At 56.5% G+C, this 23,277-nt stretch overlaps 1 protein-coding gene across 1 annotated transcript in view; it reads right to left on the minus strand.

Moving 5' to 3' along the window:
* The window catches only part of ZNF423 (zinc finger protein 423), a 323,245-nt gene that overhangs the window by 19,259 nt on the left and 280,709 nt on the right, over nucleotides 1-23,277 (minus strand). The window contains exons 6-7 of the mRNA XM_081275619.1: nucleotides 7,832-7,963; nucleotides 6,273-6,388 (exon numbers count right to left, since the gene is read on the minus strand). Coding sequence (XP_081131745.1) covers nucleotides 6,273-6,388; nucleotides 7,832-7,963 — 248 coding nt within the window. The remainder of the gene's footprint in view (nucleotides 1-6,272; nucleotides 6,389-7,831; nucleotides 7,964-23,277) is intronic.

Here is a 23,277-nt window from a genome sequence, read left to right on the forward strand (position 1 = left end):
TGTGCAACGAATTAAAATAAATTTAAAAAAAATAAAAATAATTTTAAAAAAAGAAAGTAGGGGGAGGGTGGAGCCCAGCGTTCTCCGGGGCGGAGCAGGCAGGGTCCGGAGGAGCTCAGAGCCCGCCCCTGGCTGGGTACCAGGATCCAGCCCGGCGGGCCACTTGCCCTCGGAAGGGCTCGGGTTGCCTGTTGGAAGACCTCGCTCTGCTTTTAATCAATTGTAATCATTTAGCTGGAAGCGCCGTGATCAGGCCCAGACAAGCGAACAGCGAGAGCTAATCCTTTAAGCGCACCCGCTGGATGCTGGGCTGGCCGCTTGGCCGCCGCGGGCCGGGCCCTGTGAGTGAGGGGGTCCAGCTCCAGGTGTGGAGCAGGCCCGCACTGCCCTGCCCAGGCCCGCCAGGAGGGAGTGGCGCGCATGCGTGCACGAGTGCACCTGCCAGGGACTCCTAGCGCCCAGGCCGGCTGCCCCCACCAGGCCGGGCAAGCCAGAGACCTTTCTCTGGGTCAAGGCTTCCTCCCCACCACAGCCAGCAAGTCGCAGGCTTCCACAAAGGGCTGGAAGGAGGCAGCGCTGGAAGCACAAGGTCCCCGCCCCCCGGCTCCTGTGCAGGGCGGCGCCTGACCACCGGCCCAGGGGCCCTGGCGTTTCCACCCGGGCTCACCCAGGAGCACATGTTTTTGCATCCCCTGTTACTGCCACTCGTGCTACCTGCTTGGCCCAACTACTAAAATAGTTCCTGGGTCCCCTGACAACGGAGGCTTTTTATAGTTCAGCACTGCAGGCCTCATTTAAATCTATTAGCTCATATAAATGGCAATTTACTTAAACTTTGGAGGGTTTTTGTTTGCCTCAGTGGCAAAGACAAATTTGGCTTTGCACGCCGCTCTGCCACTTGGTTGTGACCTCAAGCGAGCCGCCTGACCTTTTCAGAGCCTCAGCGTCCATCTCCATCCCCGGGATAAGGTACCTGCTTTCTGGTTTCACTGAGACCCTTCATGCAAGGTGCTGGGACTAGACCTGGCCCAGGTGGAGGTCAGGACGGGTCTTGTCCCAATGCATGGACCTACCCACCAGCCACTAGCATGGACGGCTAGCAGCATATTCCCTGCCGTGTCCCCTCAGGGGTGGGGAAGAGCAGGTGATGAAGAACGGGAAGACAGGGGGAGAAGGCACCCCCGTGCTCAGTGTCCCCGGGATCCAGAGGCAGCTGGGCTGTGTGGGGAGAGGACGCCCCTCCCCTCAGGCCAGCTTACCCCTGGCAAGGGGCCCACAAGGCCGCAGGCCTTCATCTGCTGAGCCCTGCGGCTGGAAACACAAGCCCTGATATTTGCTGGGTTGTTTACGCCTCAATAGAATCTCCACACTGCCCTTCCCCGGGCCTGGGGCACAGCGGAGGGAAACAGGGTCCGGAGAAAGAGGGCCTGGCCAGGAGAAGCCAAGGGTCCCTCTCCACGCCCCTTCCCCCTTGCCATGCTGCTCTGGAGACCCAGCTGCTCCCCCAGCCCGGTGCTGGGTGTCCAAGGCCCAGGGCCCCAAGGCTGGGCTGCCTCAGGAAGAACTCAGAGTTTCACTTTGTTCAAACTCAGGCCAGAAATCACAGCCAACTCCAAGTGGAAGAAGCCCTAAGAAGCCACCTGATCGTCCAAGAGTAACGGGCCCCTGTGCCCAGGGCCTTATCCAGCGTAACCTAGACGGAGGAACCATCAACACCCCCATTCTGCAGATGAGGAAACCGAGGCACAGGCGAGCCCAGGACAAGGCTTCAACTCAGGGCTGCTCCCACAAAGCCTGTGCCCCCTGCTTCCTGCTCTGCAGGATCTGGGCAAATGCGCTTGTGCCGCGGGATCCTCGCGCTTTCCACGTCCGGGACACTTGTGTTGCCTGCGCGGCCTGTGCCCGTCCTCCTGATGCTTCATGTAGTGTGACCCCAGCGCTGCCGCAACAGCTCACTGGAGCCGGGGTGGACAGCTGGCCACCGCTCAGCTTCCGATTCCCTCTCCAGGCCACCTGTAATCAGGGTCTCTGGGCCACCTGTGTCCACACCTTCCCAGAAACACCAGGGGATCTGTCTCAGTAGAGTTGACGGGAGCAGAGAGGGGCAAAAGGTTGGGTGGCCCGGTCTCGCTTAAGTGACACTTGGCTCCTGGGAAGAGGACCACCAAAACTCAATGTCACTTCTTGCTCTTGGCATCCAGAGGCCACCCCTGCTCACCTACAGCCGAATTCCCTTTGTGGCTCAGGCTGACTCCAGAGAGTGATGCCCACATCACGATCAGCAGGGACCGGGATCCGCATCCTGAGTGTCTGGCCCCTCCCAAAAGTCGCAAGGCCACCCGAGGTGTGCAGGGAAATCGCTCCACCCCACAGAGCATGGAGGGCTTGAAGACAGGTGGCCAGCATTTCTCCCACAATGCATCATCTTCCTCCCCAGATCCACCCAGGACAGTCTCCTGGGAGGTCCTGAGGCCCGGCAATCCCCACCGGCTGACCAGGGGCCAGTCCCTAGGATGTGGCCTCCGTGTGGGGGCAGGAGTGGGGGTGGAGCACTCACACAAACCTTGCTCAGTCTGCCCCGTCATCCCCCACCTATGGCCCTGACAACTACCCCTCTGTTCTGATAGATTTCTCTTTTTTCCTAGAAGGTCAAGCCAAGAGAACATACAGCACGGAGCCTTTTAAATCTGGCTCCTTCCACTTGGCATTTAAAACGTGTCCACTGTCACTACACGTATTCACAGGTGCTTTGCACTGACAAGCAGTCACCTGTTGTAGGAACGGACCACATCCACACGTCTGTTACCCATTCACCAGGTGAGGACAACCAGGTGGCTTCTGTGCAGGGCCATGACACATCAAGCTGCTGTCTCTGCTCACCTAGAGGCATGGATGGTCCCACCCTTTCCTTTCTGTGGGGCAAACATCTGGGAATGGACCACTGGCTCACACAGGAAGTGCATGTTTAACTTTATAAGAAACCCACAAACAATGCTGTCCTGTGGTTGTCCCCTGCTTGGTTTCTTATCACAATGAGGATAAAAATCCAATTCCTTCAATGCCTTACACTTCTTCCCATGACCTGGGTCCCATCTGCCTCTCCCCACTGCGTGCTTTAGCCTCACTCTGCCCCATGCTAGCCACAGGGCCTTTGCACTGATGGCCCTCCTCCAGACTGCCTGTCTGCTCACATTTGAGTCTCAGGTCCAGTATCACCTCCTCAGAGTGGCTCTCCCTGACCATACTCACCAAGGGGTGACTAGCCCCCTCCTGACATGCTCGGACCCATTTTCTTCCCGTCATTGATCATTACTGCAAAGTGTCTCTCAACCCCTGTAGAACACGGGCCTGTGATGTCTCTTTCGCCACTGTCTTCTCAGTTTTAGACCTAATGCTGGGCACACTGTGGGCCCTCCACATACATGCTTTAAGAAAATGAGCACCAAAACATGACTCCCTCTCGTGTTCCTAATCACTTTGCTAAAACCATGCCCCAGTTTGTCAAAGTCTTTGAATTAATCTCAGTCTTTTAGGCAGAACAAGCTGAACTCAGAATCCAACAGGGCTGGCACCTCCCTCATCCTGGCAACCATGCTCCTGTGAATGCATCCTAGGAAAGTCTAGAGTCGGACAGGACAAGCCAGCTGGGGGTCAATCGCGCCTCTGATACTCTTTTCCCCACAGCAGCTCTTTCTGGCCCTTTGGTGAGCTCAGTCCTAAACTGTGCATCTCCTTAAGACCTCTGACCACAGTCCCTTGTGCTCACCAACACTGGCTTCCCAGGGTCTCCCTACTTATGGCAGTGACATACGGCCATAAATGCCAGGTCAGGCCCTAGCAAGACAGGAGCTCCGGCTGGGTCTTTTCTCCTGCAGCCCCACCCAAACCCTCCCACGTCACCCTCTCCTTTCCACCCCAACAGGGCCTGCAGCTCCAGCCTCAGTGCAGTAACAGTGAAACCTCAGACGAAAACCCTCCTCCCAAACGCAGAAAATTGCCATTCAAGTTACTTAAGGAAAGCCATTATTTGCATAGATTTGGCGTAGCTACAACATTCCCCCATTTAAATGGTCTGTAATTAAAATCATTAATTGCACAAATAGTGACTCGTTAAGGCTGTAATTGAGTGAGGTTCTCGGCATTTGAGTGTCTGACTTACAAGTGAACAGGGTGACCCAGGAAATCACCAGCTCACAGGAACCGCTCCTGGGTCAGGCTGGTCCCCAGCCCAGGCAGGCGGAGCCCAGGGGGGATGGAGTCTGTGCCCTGCAGCTTCACCACATCCCGCTCTGCCACCACCACGTGGAGGCTCCAGAATGGCAGGGGGACACCTTAAAGCCAACCAAGAGGAGCTCAGTCATCCCTCGGTTGGTGCCTGGGAGATGGAGGAGGACCAAGTCCAGGGTGGAAGTGACTCATAGCTGAGAGGCCCTGATGGGGTTTAGGAGGCCTGTCCTGGTAGTGGGACCACACTGTGGGGCAGGCAGGGGAGGAGGGGCGTGGCCAGCGCGGAAGGCCAGAGGCTTCCTGGAGGGGAGGATGCAGACCAGGAGCTGGCCCTAGGCCCCATGGTCCCTTCTGTGTCCTCAGCCCAGAGACACAGCCTCACTGTGTGGATCTGAGGGGGACGCAGCAGAGGGGCCCAGGTTTGCGTAACTGGGTCCCTAATTCTGTCCCATAATGTGACAACAGAATGAAGGTCACACAATCCATACGAGAACGGGAGCTCCGAGGGCTGCCCAAAGGATGATAAGAAGTGAACTTTCCAGCAAAATATGCCTGGGGCTTTTCAAGGTCAGAGATGAAGGCTGAACCCAGTCCTGGCATGGGGCTCCTGTGGAGACCTGGCCGACCATAGGTGGTGACCGGCTCTGTGCGCTTTGCGGGCCTGTTCCCAGTCCCCCAGGTGATGCTGCGCCAGCCAAGCAGGGCCTGGCCGCGCAGGTAGGCTCTGGTGGATCAGAGAGGCCACGGCTGCCCTGCTCCCACCCCAGAGTGGCCACCACTGTTGCCCCCCAAATGATGGGTGACCGCAGAGGGTCACCAGGTCTGACACACATTCCTGGGGGCTGGGGGGTTTGCTACGTGACATCCTGTGGGCCACGGTGTGTGGGAGTCCCTAGGGCTGTTGACCAATGCCAGTACCCCTCCCCGTCCAGGCAGGGGGCCCCTTGGAGTGGCCATGGCTGGGAGGAGGGGACGGGAGGAGGGGACGTGCATCACTTCCCTCGGAAGCCTGGAGAGCTGGCTCTGCCGTCCCCACCTCACTCTCCTCCTGGCCTTGGTGACCATGGAAACGTGAACGGGCAGGGACCCTCCGTGAGTCCACGTCATGGAATGAGTGCCACCTGCCCCTCACGTCACATGAGCGACCAATAAGCCACTGTTGTAGCCCCAGAGATCCAGAGGAAGCCGCTGCAGCCTGTCCTGCCCTGCGCTGGCTGCAAGGGACTGCGCCCCACTTCCGTGTCCACCCACACGGTCCCTGGGTGGCAGTGTGGACTTCGGGGGCTGCAGCGTCCCCCTGTGGTGTTGCTGTAGGGCGAAGACATTTGTGTGGGGGAGGGAGTGAGCGTGGGGACTGTCCCCTGTGTGCCGTGCTGTGTGCGTGTGCGGTGTTCCTGGTGCACACGCGACCTCGTCCAGGGGCTCAATTTCTTGCAAAAACCAACAGAGAAAGTGGTTTTCCCTGGGCTCAGATTTCAGTCCTCAGAAAACCAGTAACAGGCGAGAAGGACCCACAGGACACAAGGAGGGGGCTGCAGGTGCCTGCTGAGGACCCTCCCAGGGGTCCTCTCGGCTACTGCAGATTCTATGTGGGGGTCTGAGGAACTGGTCATGGTCACCGTGCCCCATCTGAGGGCCACAGAGCCTCAGGACGTGCGGCGGAGGCCTCTTCTCTGAGCTGGTGCCAACCGGGCGTCCCGACTTTCCTGGGCGGAGGTGGGGGTCCCCAAACTCCTGACCCCACCCACACGGGCCACCAGTCCCAGAGCCAAAGCCAGTCAAATAGCATCATGCAACAAAGTGGGGAAATGGAACCCCAGAGTGGAGGGGACTTGTCACAGGAGCAGCATGACCGTGGGACTCCTGCTGTGGTCAGGATGCCTGAGGAGGGGGGGCCGGCAGAGCAGGGTCACACCCCCAGCCGCCTGCTGCTCTCACAGTTGGGTGGCCCCAAGCACAAGCCCCCAACCTCTTGGCTGAACCCAAGACACCGTGTGCCCACGGACAGACCCCAGGAGGGGCAGGTGCCGCGGGGCGGCGCTCACCTGCAGCTCCGTCTGGAAGAAGAACTTCTGCGGGCACTGCGAGCAGTCGTAGATCTTGTCCTCCTGCCCGTGCACGGCAAAGATGTGCTGCTGCAACTTGTTGGCCTGGACAAAGACTGCACCCGGAAGTGGCCATCAGAGGCCGCACTCAGGACACCCGCCCAGCCACCCCAGCAGCTGCCCCACACCACGCACAGGTAGGGATCACCCAGGTATGGACACCGTTGGCCAGACAGTGCCACAGGACATATGACCGGCACCTCCCAGAGGACTTCGAGCTAGATAAGCTGAGCTCTGCCACTTGGAAACTGTGTAACCTTGGGCAAGTCACTTAACCTCTCTGGGCTTCGTGTCCTCATTCAAAAATGGAGCTCATTATTATTATTGTATGTACCTCCCTGGGTGGCTGGGAGGATCACATGAGTATTCATAAAGCACTTCAAAGATGAGCAAGCACATAGTGAGGCCAATAGATGTGCCCCTGTCTCCATTGGCCAGACTTCTTCCATGTGTGAGCTCTTTGAATACCTCACAGACTTTAAAGCAGGCACTGTTCTTATCCCCATTTAATGGACAAGAAAACTGAGGCACCAGGAATATTAAATACTTGTCCAAAGTCCCACTGCTAGCAGGTGACAGAGCTGAGATAATTAAATAAGCTTAGCACAGGGTCTGGCACAAGAAGCTGCCTGCCCAACACGAGGGACTGTTTTTATTGCCGAAGTTGCTGTGGCATCCTCCAAGCATGAGGAGAGAGGGCACCCGGGTGCTCCAGGACTCCCGAGAGCCCCAGAGGTGCACAGCCCCCTCCCCAGGCCTGTCAAGGATCGGGTCACAGCCCTGGCTTCCTGGTGGCATAGGTCCCGAGGCGGCCCCGGCCCTGAAGCAGCTGTGCGTCTGGGAGGTGAGCGCTTCAGAGACACCCTCCCGCCAGGCGCCCTCCCCAGGGTGGGCTTCCCGTGGTGGCAGACGGCAGATGTCGGGGGAGGCAGGGGAAGGCCAGGCTCCCCATGCACACCGGCTGCCATCTGGGCTCCAGCAGGGGGCCGGCAGAGCCCCTGAGACTCGCCTCGGGCTGGGACAGCCGCTCACCCGGGCGGGCGGCCAGGCTGGGGGCTGGGGACTTGGCCAGCAGAGCTGCCCTTGACCCCTCCAGCCTGGAGCATGGATAAAGCATGGGCTGGGACAGGGAGCTGGGGAGGCCGGGGACGGGGAGCCAGGGGGTGCGAGGGGGAGGCCCCGGGTGCTGGATGATGAGCCGGAGGCTCTGGGAGAGGTGTGGGGGGCCAGGAAGGGGCGACAGTGGGCAAGTGGACCAGCTTCTCCCAGCAGCTGTGGGCAGAGGAGAGGCACATGCCGGCAACGTCCCCTGGTCCCCTGGAGGAGACGCCAGAGGGCCTGAGTGGAGGGTGGCGGGTCAGCTCTGCAGGAAGGAGGCAGAGCGGGGGGCCAGGGGCTCTGGGGGACCCCCTCTGGTGCCTGCTGCAAAGGGGACAGGCAGCCCTGGCTGGGATCCCTGTCCCCACTGGCTTCCCTGCCGCGTACACATGGCGCCTTACCTGTGAAGCACACAGGGCATTTGAAGGTGCCACCCATGCCCTCGAAGCTGTGCTCGATGAGGTGACACAGGAGCTTGGCCGGGGAGTCGAACATCTGGTTGCACAGCTTACACTCGTGGTTGATGCCTTCCTCTGCAAGGAGAAGCCACAGCTGTCAGCACCGCTGCAGGCCACAGTCCCCGCGGGAGCCCACAAGGCTCCTGAGCCCCCGGCGCCGGCCCCTCTCCACCCCCAGCACCAGGCCTGCTGGGAGGGCCACAGACCCCAGATCCATCCTGGCTCTGACGGCCCAGCCCCCAGAGGCCTGCACACTCCAGGAGGCTGGGTCCAAATATCTGGCTCTTGAAGGTGCCCTTGGTTATGATTTCCTCGGCTAGTTGCAGGCCATGTCCAACAGCTTGAGTTCTGAGACCGAGTCACTTTGGAAAGGGGTCTTGGAAGGAGAAAGGAGTCCAACCAGGATTTTGAAAACACAATCAGCTATGTATTGAGTGTGTACTACATGCCAGGAGCTTTGCTGGGGATGCTTTGAGGAGCTAACGAGATACCGTCTTTGCCCCCCTTCTGGTGGGGGGTGAACAGCCTACAATAGAGCATGACGGGGTGACGGGAGTAAGTGGGATGCACTCTGACAGAGGGGTGGGGCCTGCTGGGGAGGAGCAAAAGGACTGCTGTGCCTGGAGTTCAAGGCCCAGGGAGGGCCGGTGGGTGAGGCCCAAGGTGCACATAGCCAAGGGCCTTGGCAGCCTCCGGAGATGCCAGGGTGAGTGACAGGCAGCCACTGGAAGATGTCGCAACAAGCAGAATGTGCTCTCGATCGCTCACTCTTGCTCGCTCTCTCCTTTTGGAAACAGATGGCCTATCCAGTGGATCGTGGAGGCTGGGCAAAGTCCCCATCCTGCTTTCAAACCAGAACTCGGCTCCATCTCCCCTCCTGGGAGCTTCTGCGACCCCACACCTTCCCTCACAGGTGCCCGGAGAAGCGAGTATGCCGAGCCCCAGCATCACCAACATTACAGAGGCCCAGAGCCCAGGCCCGGCCCCTCTGCCCAGAACCAAACAGAGATGAGTTCAAATCCTGGCTTTTCTTCCTCCCTGCGGCATGCCCTAGGCATTAATTAATGCTCAGTGTAATGAGGACACCTGAGTCCTCGACTCACAGCTGCGAGGGGATGGAGGGACCCCAGGTGTGGCCCCATGGTCAGCAGCAGATGAAGGGAAGTTCCTGCTTGAACACTGCATCAGCCATGATAGGAATGGGTTCAGTCACGTACTGGGTGATCTTGGTCAAGTTACATCACCTCTCTGTGCCTCCGTTTCCTTTTGCAGACACACTCCCTAGCAGCCTTGCTCTTACAGTTGATTTGAAAATTAAATGAGTTAACACATGTAAAGCAGCCCCCAGCACACAGCAAGCACTCAATCAACGTGGATTGCTGGGCGCGTCAGTATTGGCAGAAAGTGTTATCTGGGACGGCCAAGGACAGAGCCCTCTCCTGACTGCCCTAGGGAACCAGTCTCACCAAAGGTGCCAGGTGCTCGGATTTGCCCTCCAAGGCAAGAATCAGAGAGCAGAGGGGCTCTGCCAGTGACAAGACGCAAACACAGATGGGCTGAGGTTCCTGGTGAGTCCCTGGGTCCCCAGGCCCTGGCAGAGGCTGGCAGGGACAGCAGGCATCCCCCAGCCCAGCCTCCTCCACCCCCCGCGCCCCAGTGCAGAGGTGCGCAGACCCAGGCGCGCAGGTGGGCTGCGCCCGGAGCCCATTGGCTGCAATCTGCCGGGCGTTGGCCGTGCCCCCCGCCCCCAGCCCTGCAACTAGGCCACACGCGCCCGGCAGAGACTCAAACAGACCTTCCACTCAGACGAGCAGAAAAGGATTTCATTGACAAGTTTTGGGACTCGGGGGCGGGCTCAGCACGCCTACACACAGGCCTGGTGCGCGTCCTCCTGGCCCGTGGAGAGACACCCAGCATAATTAGAGATGGCCTCCAGTGTGGGGAAGAGGCCTCCAAAGACTCCCCAACGCATCCCCTGCCCTTCTCAGAGGTGGGCTCGGAGAAGCGGTTCAGAGAGTGCGTGAGCAAGGGAGGTGCCACCTCAGGGTGGCCTTCCTATTAGAAGGTCGACAACTCTTGGACATTCGTGAGACAGGGGGCGTCTGGAAATGACAACCTGGCCTTGATGGTTTATGATGTATTTGAACCTTAGAAATGACCCCGCTTGCAGGCTGGGGATGTGGCTCAGGGTAGAGCTTGCCTAGCACGCGGGAGGCCCTGGGTTCTATCCTCAGCACCATATAAATAAATAAATAAATAAAACAAAAGGTGTCCAACTACAACTGAAAAACTAAATATAAAAAAAAAAAAATTAAAAAGCAAAGAAAGCAAGAAATGACCCTGCTTGCTAGGAAATGGGATTTCTAGGAAGATATAATGGGTTCAGAGAAGGAGACCCACTTGCTAAGGTAAGACAGTAAGTGGTGCTCGGAACAGGACACAAAACCATGCTCAGATGCGTGTATACCCCCCCTCCGCCCCTCACACCACCTCCAGGCTGCCTTCCCTGACTGCTGTGCACCACTGTCCCTGGATGGGCACAGTGATCCTGAGTCATTTCACCATGTCCTGACCCTGGGCAGCTAGACTGAGGGCAAGGACGAGGTTCTATGCTCCTGTGGCTCCCCAAGCATCAGGCCCCGCCTGGGCTCATCTGCAGGAGGTGCTGGGGAAACAGCCGCGTGGAGAGGTGCGGGGCCAGGCCTCTCTGCCCGGCCAAGGCTGGCTCCAGGGCCCAGCCGGCAGCCGAGGATTTACCGCTCTCTGCTGAGCGGGGCCCTTTAACCGCTTGGCTGGGAATGGAGACCTGCCCGTCTGATATACAAACACCGGGAGGACAAAGAAGGCTCCTGCAACTTATAAATCAGAGAAATCATGTCTGACAGTCACTTTCCGTTCGCCAAGTGCCGAGCAATTCATCAGCCGATCCCCTCTGATTCATGAAGGCAGCTCCGCCCCGCGCCCACGTTCATAAATATGTGCACAGTCAGGCGGCCCCGGAGCGCGCAGGGCCGGGCTGGAGCAGCGGCTGCGTTTACGCAAATCACAGCCCCAAGCCGGTGTCAGAGTGAGGTTCCGGGCTAATTAGATCAAGAGCCCAGCAGACGACCGAGCGCCTCGGGACCCCTTCCCCGCTTTCCCCCAGGTGCTTCAGAGAGTCAGACCTGGGGGAGGGGGAGGAGCGATAAAACGCGCGCAAAGTGAAAGTCGGGGGACAAGGAGGAAGCCTGAGGGGTTCCCGCGGATCTGGGAACCTCTCCCACCCAGGCAAGACCTCGTGATCTGCAAATCTCCCTGAAGCGGAGGCCTTCTCCCCACCGCGGGGGGACGCGGGAACTCCCTCGGGTGTCCATTATGGTGCACCTCCGCCTAGAAAGCCATCCAGGAAATTGGGGGGAGGGCGGGGAGGCGGAGAGGGGCTGCCCTAGTTAGAGTGACAAACACTCCTCCAGCGCCCGTGACCCAGTACGAGCCAACCCGCGGATATGGAGAGGACACACCACCACCTCCATCGCTCCCTCCCCTCCTGCGCTGACAACCTCTCCAGGCGTCCCAGGGCGCGGGGTCCGCAGACAGCGGCATCCTCGGAGGAGAGTCACTTCCCTGAATTATATAAGCTCGCGGGCGCTCGGAGGACACCTGGCAGCAGGGTGACAAAGCTGTCTGGGGGCTCCCAGGCCCTCGGCCCTGGCGTGGGGGCTGCGGGATTTTGTGAGTTAAGACCCACGTTCGCTTCCCTCTTTTCTTTTTTCTTTCTTTCTTTTTAATAGCACATGACAGGCATCCATAAGAGAGACCCACGCAACTCAAGTGCCCGCTGCAGCCCCGCTCATTTGCAAAGTGCAATGCAGATTTCGCCTGCTGACATTCAGACCTCGCAGCCTGGTCCCCGGAAGTCAAGGCTGGCACGGGGGAAATCGACTAGATTTATTATAAATTAAAAATAAATAAATAAATAAATAAAAATCCCAAACTGCTCAACAGCCAACCCAGCAAGCAGGAAGATCCCAGAGTGTCTCTGTCTCTTGCCTCTCTCTCTCTCTCTCTCTCTCCTGCTCAGGAATAATAAGTGTTAATTTTATACTTCATTTCTCAAAAAAATAATAGGATGTGCTTTTGCTTAAAACCAAGTCAGCCGGCTGGAACCTTTCAGGCTGAAACTGTGTCAGCCCGAAAGAGGAGCAGAGGGCTTTGTGGAAGAGCATCGTGCCGAGATGATAGCTCCCTGTAATGTCCTCGCCACCGACTTTTGTCTCCAAAAGCATTTGATCCCTGGCAGACACATACTTATTTCCATACGGGTCTTGGGGGAAGCCAGGAGGAGAGAGAGCTGATTATCAGAATCCTGAAGGTGAAGCTCAGGTGGGCCCCGCTGATGTCAAAGGCAGGCCTAGGCACACATTCCGAGGCCATAATTTGCTGCCTGGGAGGGAGGAGCAGCAGGCTGCAGAGGGAGTGGACAGGGCATTGTTCTTGGGCTCCACTGTGCTGAACGTGACCTGCTCCAGCCATTTTGCTGGGTCTGGCCGGCTCTTCTCTTAGCAAGGACCCAACTAGGGAGGCTGCCTCGGGATTGGTATCTTTAAGCCATGTCCCTCTTTAGGAGGGGACAGGTGACTGCTGCCTTGTGTCAACAGGGTGCATCACTAGCCACCTCCAATCAGGAAGCAGCAATAAAGGAAGTACAAGTCAGAACCAGAAACGCTTGGGTTTGAGCTCCAGTTCCATCACTCACTTGCTGTGTGTACTTGTATAAGTTATTTAACCTCTCTGAGCTTCAGCCTCTACTAGAAAACGAGAAGAAGGATCATAGATATTTTGCAAGGCAGAAGAGGAGAGCACTCTTCTCAGTCAGCCTCATCTTCCTTCCCTCATGCCACTCAGGGGTCTGCTGAGATGAGACCTCTTCCTCAGGGAACACCCTTAGCTCCACATCCTTCCTAGCATCTTACCTGCCTCTCATTTCTTTGATGGCATTTACAAGTACCAGGCACATTAGAGCTGGTTATTATTTTTTCCTCTCTCTCGTACACATACACACACACACACACACACACACACACACATGAACATAAACTCCATGAGGGCCGTTTTGCTCACTGCTACACCACCAGGATACAGGACAGGACCTGGCAGCAAGTAGGTGCTTAATAAATTAAAACTGTACAATTAAAGTAAAGCACTTAGTACAATGCTTGGAATATGGGGTGGGATCCGCTGGTAAAGGCCGCCACATGTCTCTGGTCACCCCTATTCTCGAGGACTGATAGTGGAAGCTCCTGCTACCAGCACCGGAATGAACTTCAGACTCCAAATTCACAGCACCCGGGGCTGAGCCCATGACCCACCCTGCACAGCCAGTCAAGCAGAGACCCTGAGGTCCCAGGGCCCAGCCTCCAACCCGCACATGGAGATGAGGAAGAAAAGAAGCCGAGGGCCCAACAGTCGTCCAGGCAGATGAGGAGGAAGGAGGTGAGGTGTGTGCGGGGACCCCAGGAAAGGACCTCTCTGACACCATTCCAATAAACACCCGTGAATAGGCACAGAACAAGAAATAGAAACTCGGGCTGAGGGGGACTCCTTTGTTGCCTGTAAGGAACAAAGACCCCTGGACAGAAGAGAAGAGGGCTGGTGACAATACCAGGGCAGCCAGGTCAGGCTACTGACCTGTCATTAGCTACCAGAAAGAAATGAGCCCAGCCGTCCTGGGGGGAGGGAAAGATGACATTTGGGCTGGGAGTTGACAAGGGTCAAAGGAGAGGACAGGGGCAGCTCTTCAGCAGAGGGCAGGCAAAACTGGGGAGTGGGCAAGCGGGGACTGGGAGGCTGACCTTGGGGTCCCCAACACTGGGGCCAAGCAGCTCTGCAGTATGCATATCCCTGCCAGATGGCCCCCTGCCCGGCGGTCCCCTGGGGGCACGTTAGAAAGGCAGAATCTCAGGCAGCTGTGGAATTAGGACCTGTGTTTCCAAAGTGCCCCTGTGTTTGGGGCTCACAGGAAAGTTTAAGAACCGCTGATCTCCGGAAAAAGGGCCAAGGGAGGCTGACCTTCTTGGTACTCCGTGACGCTCCCCTAGCCATCCCATGTGGCTCCAGCAAGGGATCGGGTGGTGGCACAAAAGCAAAGTCTTCTAAAGCCGCCTTTTCCCCACACTCTATAGAAGACTAAGAAACCGCCAACCAACAGTGGGAAATCATTTCCTGTTACCCCAACTGGGTTGATGATAATGTGGGGTGTCTTTGGAGGGAGAAGCAGCTGGGGGCTCGGAGGGCAGCTTATGCTGCCACATGACCGCTGCCCCCGGCCCCAATGGCGGGTGCTCTGGGCCCCTCAATGCGCCAATCACCCAAGAATACTCAGCCGTGGCTCGAAGGCGCACCCCCACCACCCCAAAAAGCTCACATTTTCCTAATTAATCCTGGAGGATGGGCTGTGCCCTTCCCCCTCCCTGCGGGGGCACCTTCCCAGGCCTTTCTGGCCAGGAGGGACCCATCCCATAGTCCCCTGTGTTTCGCGAGGGTTTATAAATGAGCTCTGGCAGCCTGAACTGGGGCCCCATGGGGGGCCTGGAGCCTCTTCAAAACAGAGCCCTGACAATTAGGCAGTCTGAGTTTTGAAAGGCTTGGGATTGATGGCATGGACAGTAAAAATATCACCTGGGGAGCTGGGTGTAGTCCTCCGAGGGTTGCCTGAGGTCAGTTGCCATGGCAACGGAGAATGAGCTCAACCTTGTAACTGACCCTTATCTTTTTTTGATCTGTGGGCCACTTGGGGCAAAGGCTTGAAATCAACTGGAAAATAATCCGGTCACATATCAGAAAGAACACTATTTATACTTATTTACCCAGGTACCCGCTCACATCCCCCCTTCCGCAACGAGGCCACAACAAGCTGGTGTCATGCATCCGAGTGGGTCCTACCAGATGGCAGGAGAAAGGGGCAAGCCCACCCCCCACCTCCACAGAACACCGATATTTCCACGTTGGCAAGTGCCGGTGGGAGGAAAGGTCACTCCCTCCTCCAGCCCCTGACTTCCTTCTTAAAGGGCCTCCCTGGACCGTCCCACTTTCCAGTGTCTGGTTCAAGTCCACCTCCTCAGAGAGCTTTCTGCTGTCACCTACTGTTCAGGAGAGCCCAGCCTGATGCCGAGGTGGCCCGCTGGGTGCCAGTATCCGGGGAGTCTTCCCTCTGCCAGAAGCCTGTCCCCAGGACACAGGCTCCCAGGGATGCGGCCAGCTGTGCGCTTCCCAGGTGTGGCGCCTGGGCCTGGTGGAGGAAGGCTGAGAGGGCAGACACCCGCCAGCCTTCCCTCCTGGTCTCCAGCCCTGGGAAGGGCCTGCTGGCTCAGCTGTCCCCACTGTCACCCAGGGGTTTCCATGGCAAGACCAGCCATCTGGCCGCAGCGCGTCTCCAGGATGCTACTGTTCTAAGTTACAAGTACTCTGCTCCCTCCTCTTCCAAGACCCAAATCTGAAGACTCCAGATGGTTCCATTGACTGACTGCTCCCTAGAGCCATGTCAGCCGGATCTTAGAGAAGGGTCAGTTGAGCCTGAGAATGATGCCGGTAAGTGTCCCTGGAGACTGCCCGTCACAGCAGACAGGGTGCCTCAAGAGACTGCCCCCGATGTCCTGGTCCATCAAGATCGGGTCCTTTGGGGAGTGGCAGAAGAACGGAGACCAGGCAGCTTGGAGGATGGTCCTGGCCCTCCATGGACTCAGAGGGTGACTCTGGGTCACACACCTTCTGTCCACGCTTCAGTGTCCCTCTGTGAAATGGAGGTGAAGTCGTTTATCCCCATAGGGCCAGGCAAGAGGAAGTGAACCTGGAGAATATGGCCCCATAAGGCTACCCTGACGGCTGCCTCCTGACCGAGTCTACCCTGCACTCAGGCCCAGGCTCTGGTGACCTGGCATGTGCAAGCCCCTAGGGGTGTCCTTGGGGCCTTGGAATCCTGCTGTCTTCCAGGGTGGGGTTGGGGGGTGCATGGGCCCTCCTGCTCCCACCCCTGGAAATAGTTAAAGAACCCTCGGATATCATCGGCTGTAGCAGGCAACCCATCTCATTTCCATCTTTGAAGCGCCTCTGCTAACTTCATCCCGCGCCTCTGTCCTGCCCTCCACCTCTATACCATTCCCTGTATTTGCAATGACAAAATCTACGTCCAGATTCCAAACCCCTTTGTTCAACTGTGGCTCAGCACAGGTCTTGCTCATGGCAGGAATATGAGTTCACTTCCTTTCTGATGCTCCTGAGAGCAAAGTTTCATATTTCTTTGGGGTTCTTCTTGCTCCTCTCTATTAAAACTTGGTAGATTTTGTAGCGCTTAAAGCAGGGCTGGAGAAGTGGTCATGGATCGGATTCATGCTCCCCTCCTCTACCCCAGCCTGACCAACCCTCCCCCCAGAGCATGCAGGAGCTTCCTGATGAAAGGTCCCCACTACTCCAAAACCTCAGACGGGCTGGCACTACCTGGCTGTGATCCTTGGTGGAGGCTCCTACCAGCTCTGTCACCTGATTCCACACTGCCAGGGAACCCTGCCCTGTGGTGAGGACAGCCCTGGGTGGCTAATGAGAACACCAACCATCTTTCCAGAAGGTCCTACATGCTAACTACCGGGGGCTGACAGAGACACCCACCTCCTATGCTCTCTGAGTGGTCTGCAAGCTATGTTTCAGGACAAGGTGACTGGCTGTCTTTGGCAAAAGAAATGTGGACAAATGAGGACCCGAATGCATCACCAAAAGATAGGAGGTGACTCTCTCAAGCTACTTAATGGAAAAAGAGAAAGAATCAATGGGCAAGTCATCAAATAATCCTCAGGCAAGAGAACAAGGTGGGCCTTCACCAAGCTCTTGAAAGAGAGAGTTCTTGGACTTCTAAACAGTTTAGAACTTCTTTGGGGTGAGGGGGGTGTATCTCCGTGGTAGAGCGCCAGCCTGGCATGCCGAACTCTTGGGTTCAGTGCCAAGTAGTGCCAAAAAAAGGTTTGAAGTCACCGAGCAGAACTTCTTTGCCTCTAAACTTCTGGAACTTGGGACTCTCAAGATTTAAAGTGTCCTCTGAAAGAAGAAGATGGCCCCCAGCTGTCCTCACACCACACCCCCATTCTGCTAAAGACTGAGGACCAATGGCCTCCAATGATGAAGATTCTGCAATATCCCCTGGGACTCCACTAGGAACAAACCAACAAACCACCCACCAACAGGAGCTCACTGATCTCAGATTCAATTTTTCTACATCAAGGCAAATGCCTAAAATTCCGTCACCGTAACAACCCTCAGATTAATGGCCTCTAATGTACAATTAACATGATGGGCAGTCTACAAAACCCTGACTGTCACCAACCCTGCCAGGGACACATGAATTACCCCTGTTCCGAGGGTTTTCCTCTACCACTGACATCATTTTTCTGTCCCTACCAAGATCATTTTTAAAAATGAGCAACAGCTCTGAGTCAAGAAGCCAGACAGCTATCCATGTGTGTGCACACCAACACAAAAAAAGTACAAGAGACAACATTTTTCAAAAGTTCCCCGCCCGGGTAGACACAGCACTGTCCTCGAAGCTACTACGACTCAAAGCAAGAAAACTTGGTGCTGGGGCTGGAGACAGTAATCCACCGCATCCGACAAGTCCTCTTTCACACATTAACTGGACACTGGCATCCCTCCCCCGACCCATCGGGGGAAAAAAAATAAATAAAAAGCAAGGCTAGAAAATGATGATTGATTCCCAATAAAAGGTTGTTTTTGTTTTGTTTTTGAATAGGCATCTGCTAGATTGGTACGGTCCAAGACGGTAGTTACAGTCACCTGTGGTTACTTAAGTTCACACTAATTAAAGTTAACTAAAAGTTCAGTTCCTCTCTCACAGAAGCCGCGTTTCCAGGGCTCACCAGCTACCTGGCTGATGGCTGGCGATTTCGGTGGCGCAGGGCATTTCCAAAATTTCAGAAAGTCCTATGGTCAGCAAGGTGCTGGAATGTAGCCGGGGGAGCTGGGGGCTGTCACCTGCTCAATATCTGGTCCCAGAACCTAGAGAGCTTACAGAGTATTGAGCTGTAGCAAGACTGCTTCAGAATACAAACGCTCCCCTGCCGGTGACAGGTAGCGTCCCAATAAGTCCATTGTCAATCGAACCCATCACAGCTCTGAAGAATGCCTCAGCCCTCCATCGGTGACTTGGCACTACACTGCTCCGTGCAGGCAATGGCTTACGTGGGAACTTCAGACCTTCAACCTAAACCTCTACCCTCAACATCAGACAGTCACTTTGCCCAGAGAAAACATTGGAGAGAAACATCTTTCTCTGAAGGGTGCCACCAAAATACTGTAGCTTTGGAACAATGGGCAGCGAGCTAGTCCAGAGGCCCATGCTCCAGGCCACCCCTGAGTCACTGCTCACTGAGCAACCAGTGTCCCCTGCAATTGCGTTTCCCTGAGGAACACAGGACCATCAGCCAGCAGAGATGTCCTGCTGGTGGCCAAAGCCAAGAGAGAATGACCAACTCAGGGAGCTGGCTGAGGCCTACAGTTTACCAAGCAAATAAAGGCTGGCCTCTCCGGGCTGAGCCAAGTGGGGTGCGAGGTTCTCAGCTCTGCTTCTGCGCCCTGCATCTCAAGGAACCGTTTGTTACCCCCATGCCCCACCTCGCCCCGGGATCTGAATAAAATTAAAATGGAAGCTAAAAGAGAAATTAAAACTCAATGTGGAACCATGAATACATTCCAATTGACACTCCTTCAAGAAGTCACCTGACCCCAAGGACATGCCAGGATGGGGCCTTCTCAGGGGAGTTCTTTCTTCAGTGTGGTTGAAAAGCCACATGAGATAGCAAGGGGGGACTCACAAGGCACGGGGCCTTCTCAGGGACCTTGGTGGAACTGTCCTCTTCCGTCCACTCACCTCTCTCCCCATCCCCATCTCTCCTCCAGGAGACACAGGATGAAGACCAGACCAGCCCCAAGGGATCTGGGATGCATAGGGCCCAGCACCCAGAGAGCAGGGGTGGGATGTGCCCCCACTGGGCAGCCCAGCTCCCAGAGGCCAGCCAGCCTCCTGCCACCGCCCGCCGTGTCTTCAACTGCCCGGCAGGAATAAGGTCTGGGCTGAACCCTCCCACTCTGCTCCCAGCCCAAGGAGGCAGTGCCCACCATAGCTTTGACAGCACCCACCCCAAGAGGCAGGGGATAGGCCGTGTGTGCTGGGAGGAGGGAAGCAGCTGAGTCCTGAGAGGCAGGCGTGGGGTGGAGGAGCCCCGCGCAGTCCTCGGCCGGACTGCCGGCTGCCCTTAGCCAGGATGAGACCTGAACAGCACGAGGCCACGCCCCTCCAACAGCTCTGGGTGGCCTCTTGCCTCTCCCCTTCTTGGAAAAGGCATCTTCAAAGACATCTTGGAAAAGATAGTACACCCCCACCTGGCACTCCAGCTGCTGCTCCCCAACCTGGCCCCACAGCCCCTCATCTGCCCCGTCTCTCCCCTTCAGTCTGTCCGGCACACACCCACCAGATAAGGCCTGGCCCAGGCTCTAGGCACCATTGCACCCTGCTGCTCAAGAACCGAGTGGCTCCCTTTACCTGCGTAAAGCTACGCCCCTCTGCCAGACAGCCCAGACCCCACCTACCCAACACCCCCGCGTCCAGCCACGCTGCCCTCCTGCCCCAGGGACTTCCTCACTCTCAGACCTCTCCTTCCTGAGGCTAGGCCCTCAGTCAAGTCCTTCTCCGAGCCCTGCCTCTGTGCTCCCAGCCTCGAGCCCCCGAGAGCATTCCAGGTACATTTGGAACTCACCACAGTTATGTGAAATAAAAAGGTTAAGTCCAAAAACTTATTCTCTTTGCTTAAACTTGCTTGACTTTCTGTCACTTGCAACCCAAACAATCCTAGCTAGTAAAGTCTCTGAGGACCGAACTGCAGTTCTTTTATTTCTCTGGTCTCTAATAGGGGCAGACAGACATAAGGTACATTCCAGATGCCGCTCCACATGCCCAGGGGCGAGGCTTACTCTGTGCATTCCCCCAGAGCGCTGGCTGCCTGGTGACAGGGCAGGATGGAGCCTCCCCTGTGAATCCCACCCTGCAACCAAAACGCTGCACACAACCGCCTCTGTCTCACCTGCTGCACCCAGCTGCTACTTTTGGTGGCATGTGCAGCACGCGGAGCAGAGGTGCAGCCTCAGAGTCAGGTTCAAGTTGCCCACTGCTGCCCACAAGCTGGGGGGGGGGGTCTTGGGTGAGTGCCTCAACCCACATAAAAGAAGGCTGGCATAGTCCCGGCCTCGTAGCACTGTGGTGAGGATCCATGGGCTTAATGGCACCTGCTGTTATTATCATGGTCATTTCCAGGGTTACTATTGACTGCAGTAGGCCCTGTGCAAGGCATGGAGGTGGCGGGAGGAGTGTGTGTGGGGTGACCGAGGCCAGCACGACACTGTTGATCAGACCCAATCTGTTTAGAAGGAAAGAGACTGGGAGGCCAGGTCAAGGGACATACTCCGTCACCCAATAAAACCTGAAAATATCCCTAAACCAAGTCATTTAGGACCCCAGAGCAGGGAGTGGCAGAGCTGTAGGGGGCACTAAATGCTTGAGCTGTCAGGAGTCAGGGCTTGGACCTTAGCCTTCCCTACACACCACATGTAGCCTCACAAAACAGGGCCCAGGATGCAGGGGCCGCTCCAAGAGGGCAGGCAGAAATACAGAGATCTGCCGTCAGGAACCACAGCCCTGGCACTGAAGGGCTGGATCCGGAAGGATGACACCCCCTTCCCTATGGATAGAGCAGGCACAGCCTGTGAGCTGTACTCAGCTGGGGAGCCCCGTTGAAAGCCCACCACTCAGATTCCACCCCCGGGTCCAGCAAATTATAAGAGCTCCAACGTAGAACCTCCAGTTCTGGCAAAGACCGTCGACCCTGGATCCCTCCACGATGCTGACAAAACCCATTTCTCTTGCCTTCACCTCGTGCCTTATTCACACCCTGATCACACACAGACCAGACTATGGTGACAACCTAGGCCTCCGGAGGCCAGGTCCCAGCAAAGCACATTGAACTCTAGTTCCAAAATCAAGAGCTTGTCTAATCCATGACTCTGGTTCCTGGCCCCCTCCCAGCCTCCAGCTAGATGGTCCCTTCTCCCTGTCCAGAGCTAAGAAGAGCAGGAATTCCAGACACTCTGTAGAGACTGCGAATGAGCTGGTGGGACCAGATTCCAGCGTGACAGTGGGGTCGAGGTGGTCTTCTGCCCAGCTGACAGCATAGAACTGACTTTCCACGGACGGAGCCCTTCCTGCCAACAGCAAGACACCTTCCCCTTGGTTCCCCTCCAAAGGAACACGCCCCGTCTGTGGGCTGCCTGGGGCGTGGGGGGGGGGGAGCTTTTAGGAAGCTGCTCTCTGCACTGGGTCTGCTGTCAGCACGCTTAGGAAGGACAGACTACCATCTCTGGCCCCCTCAGCCTGGTCATTTCCAGTGCCTGCCAAGCGCCCGGGACAGTGGCACTCGGTCAGTTTTGCTTTGGTAAGGAGTTTCCAATGCAAGGGTCCTCTGGAGACAGACAATATTTAGTGCCTGTCCGGCCCCCCCCCCTGTGGACCACAGATAAGCACCTTCTCTCTGAAGGACAACTAATTGCTTTAAACCAGAAATTCCTCACCCCATGCACAATTAAGTAGAAATAAATAAAATCAGGTCCTCAAACACAGTGCTGTTTGGCAGGGGCAATGTTCGTGCATGTGTGCTGGTGTTTGCTCACTGAAAATATTGCTAAAAGAACACTCATGGAGGACCACCTCTGGAGGGCAGGGTGAGCTTTTCTGAGCCTTACTTGGCTCTATTTTCTAGTTTTCCTGCAAAGAGCACAGATAGCTTCTGTCATAAAATGGAATAAAAACTTTTAATTAGAAAAAGCAAATCCATTGATTAACATTTGAGACAATGGTAATGATGACGGTGCCGTCTCTTTGGGCTGGTGGGTCCCCATCTCTAACTTGTGGCGGTTGGACCAGAGATCCTCACGTCCCTGCTCGGCCCTTGCCCTGCAGCTCCTTGGATCAGAGGCCCCAGGCAGCGGTGAGGATGGATCTCCACTCAGACACCCCTTGCTGGACCAGGCCAAGGCAGAGACCTGCCTTGTGTTCCCACCAGGTCACCTCTGCACACAGGTAAGCTGCGTCCTGTTGCCTTGACTGAGCTCCACCACCTGCCAAGAGGGATAGGCAGGCCATCTCACAAGTGTCAAGTCACCTCTTGGGGCCCATCTGTGAAATGGGTATGTAACTGTGCCTGATGCGCAGGCTGAAGGGTGGTGGGGTGGTTTGTGGAGCTTAGCATGTACCTGCTGGGCTCTCGGCTGACTCTAGTTCCAGTGCATGGCTGTGAAGGTGCCTTTAAAAGGTGTGAGTCACCATCCACTCACAGGCTGGCACTGTGCCACACACTGGCTGGGAGGAGCCATTGCAGGCTTTGCCCTGTAGGCCCAGGGAACGTGCCTGATATGACTCCTGGCCACGGAGCAGAGGTATGGGGAGATGGAGGTGAGGTTGGGAGTGGGTGAGGAGCCGCCGTGTGACAGTCCCCATAATCTGTTCAGATGTTCTTAGCAGCCACCACCTCTGGCAGGGTCCAAGCGGGGCCCGGGCCCCAGGGGAGGCAGCAGCTCCAAGGCTCACTAGGCCAGATGCAGCCTGCCCAGATCTGCGCCCTCCATGAGATTGAAGATGACAGGCTCGGCGGCTGGGAGGAGCTGGGTCACAGGAGACATGGCAACCAGACAGGCAAGAGGGCCAGCTGGGCTCCTCAGAGGACCCCGTGCCCCTCCCCGCATTTGGAGAGCCCAGCAAGGGTCCTCCCCTGAGCCCCTCAAGACTTTCAGTATATTCTAAATATCGGAGGCTGGGTCCTCTTGCTGCCCCTGCCCATCCCTCTAGCTTCCAAAGAGATGGCAGAAAGTGATCCAAAGATCCAATATTTGTATTTTGAATGCTAATTGGACAGAGGAGTGGGCATGGGGGAGTGTTTATAATCAACACTCCAATAAGCCCACAAATGACGCCAGTATTTTATAAGCTTGTTAGAAACAAATCACCCCCTCAGCTGATATTTACTTACTGATGAATCATAAACGGGCTCAATACACAAAGAGTAAATCCAAAAAGAACGTCTCTCTCCATCCCGTCCCATCTTGGGCCACAATGCTGGGGGCCCGGCCCCGCGAGCCTGAACCGGCTCTCCCTGTTCCCCATTCCCAGCGACCTCCCCGGGGTGGAAGATCATTGGCACCAGCCCCGTCTCCATGCCCACCCCCTACCCCGGCCCCCACCCACGGACTGGTCTAATCTGAGGCTCAATCCTGCGCTCCGGAGGCAGCTCCGTCCTTCTGCCGCC

This window comes from Spermophilus citellus, assembly GCF_964194105.1.
Source record: "Spermophilus citellus genome assembly, chromosome: 18".
Lineage (NCBI taxonomy): Eukaryota > Metazoa > Chordata > Mammalia > Rodentia > Sciuridae > Spermophilus > Spermophilus citellus.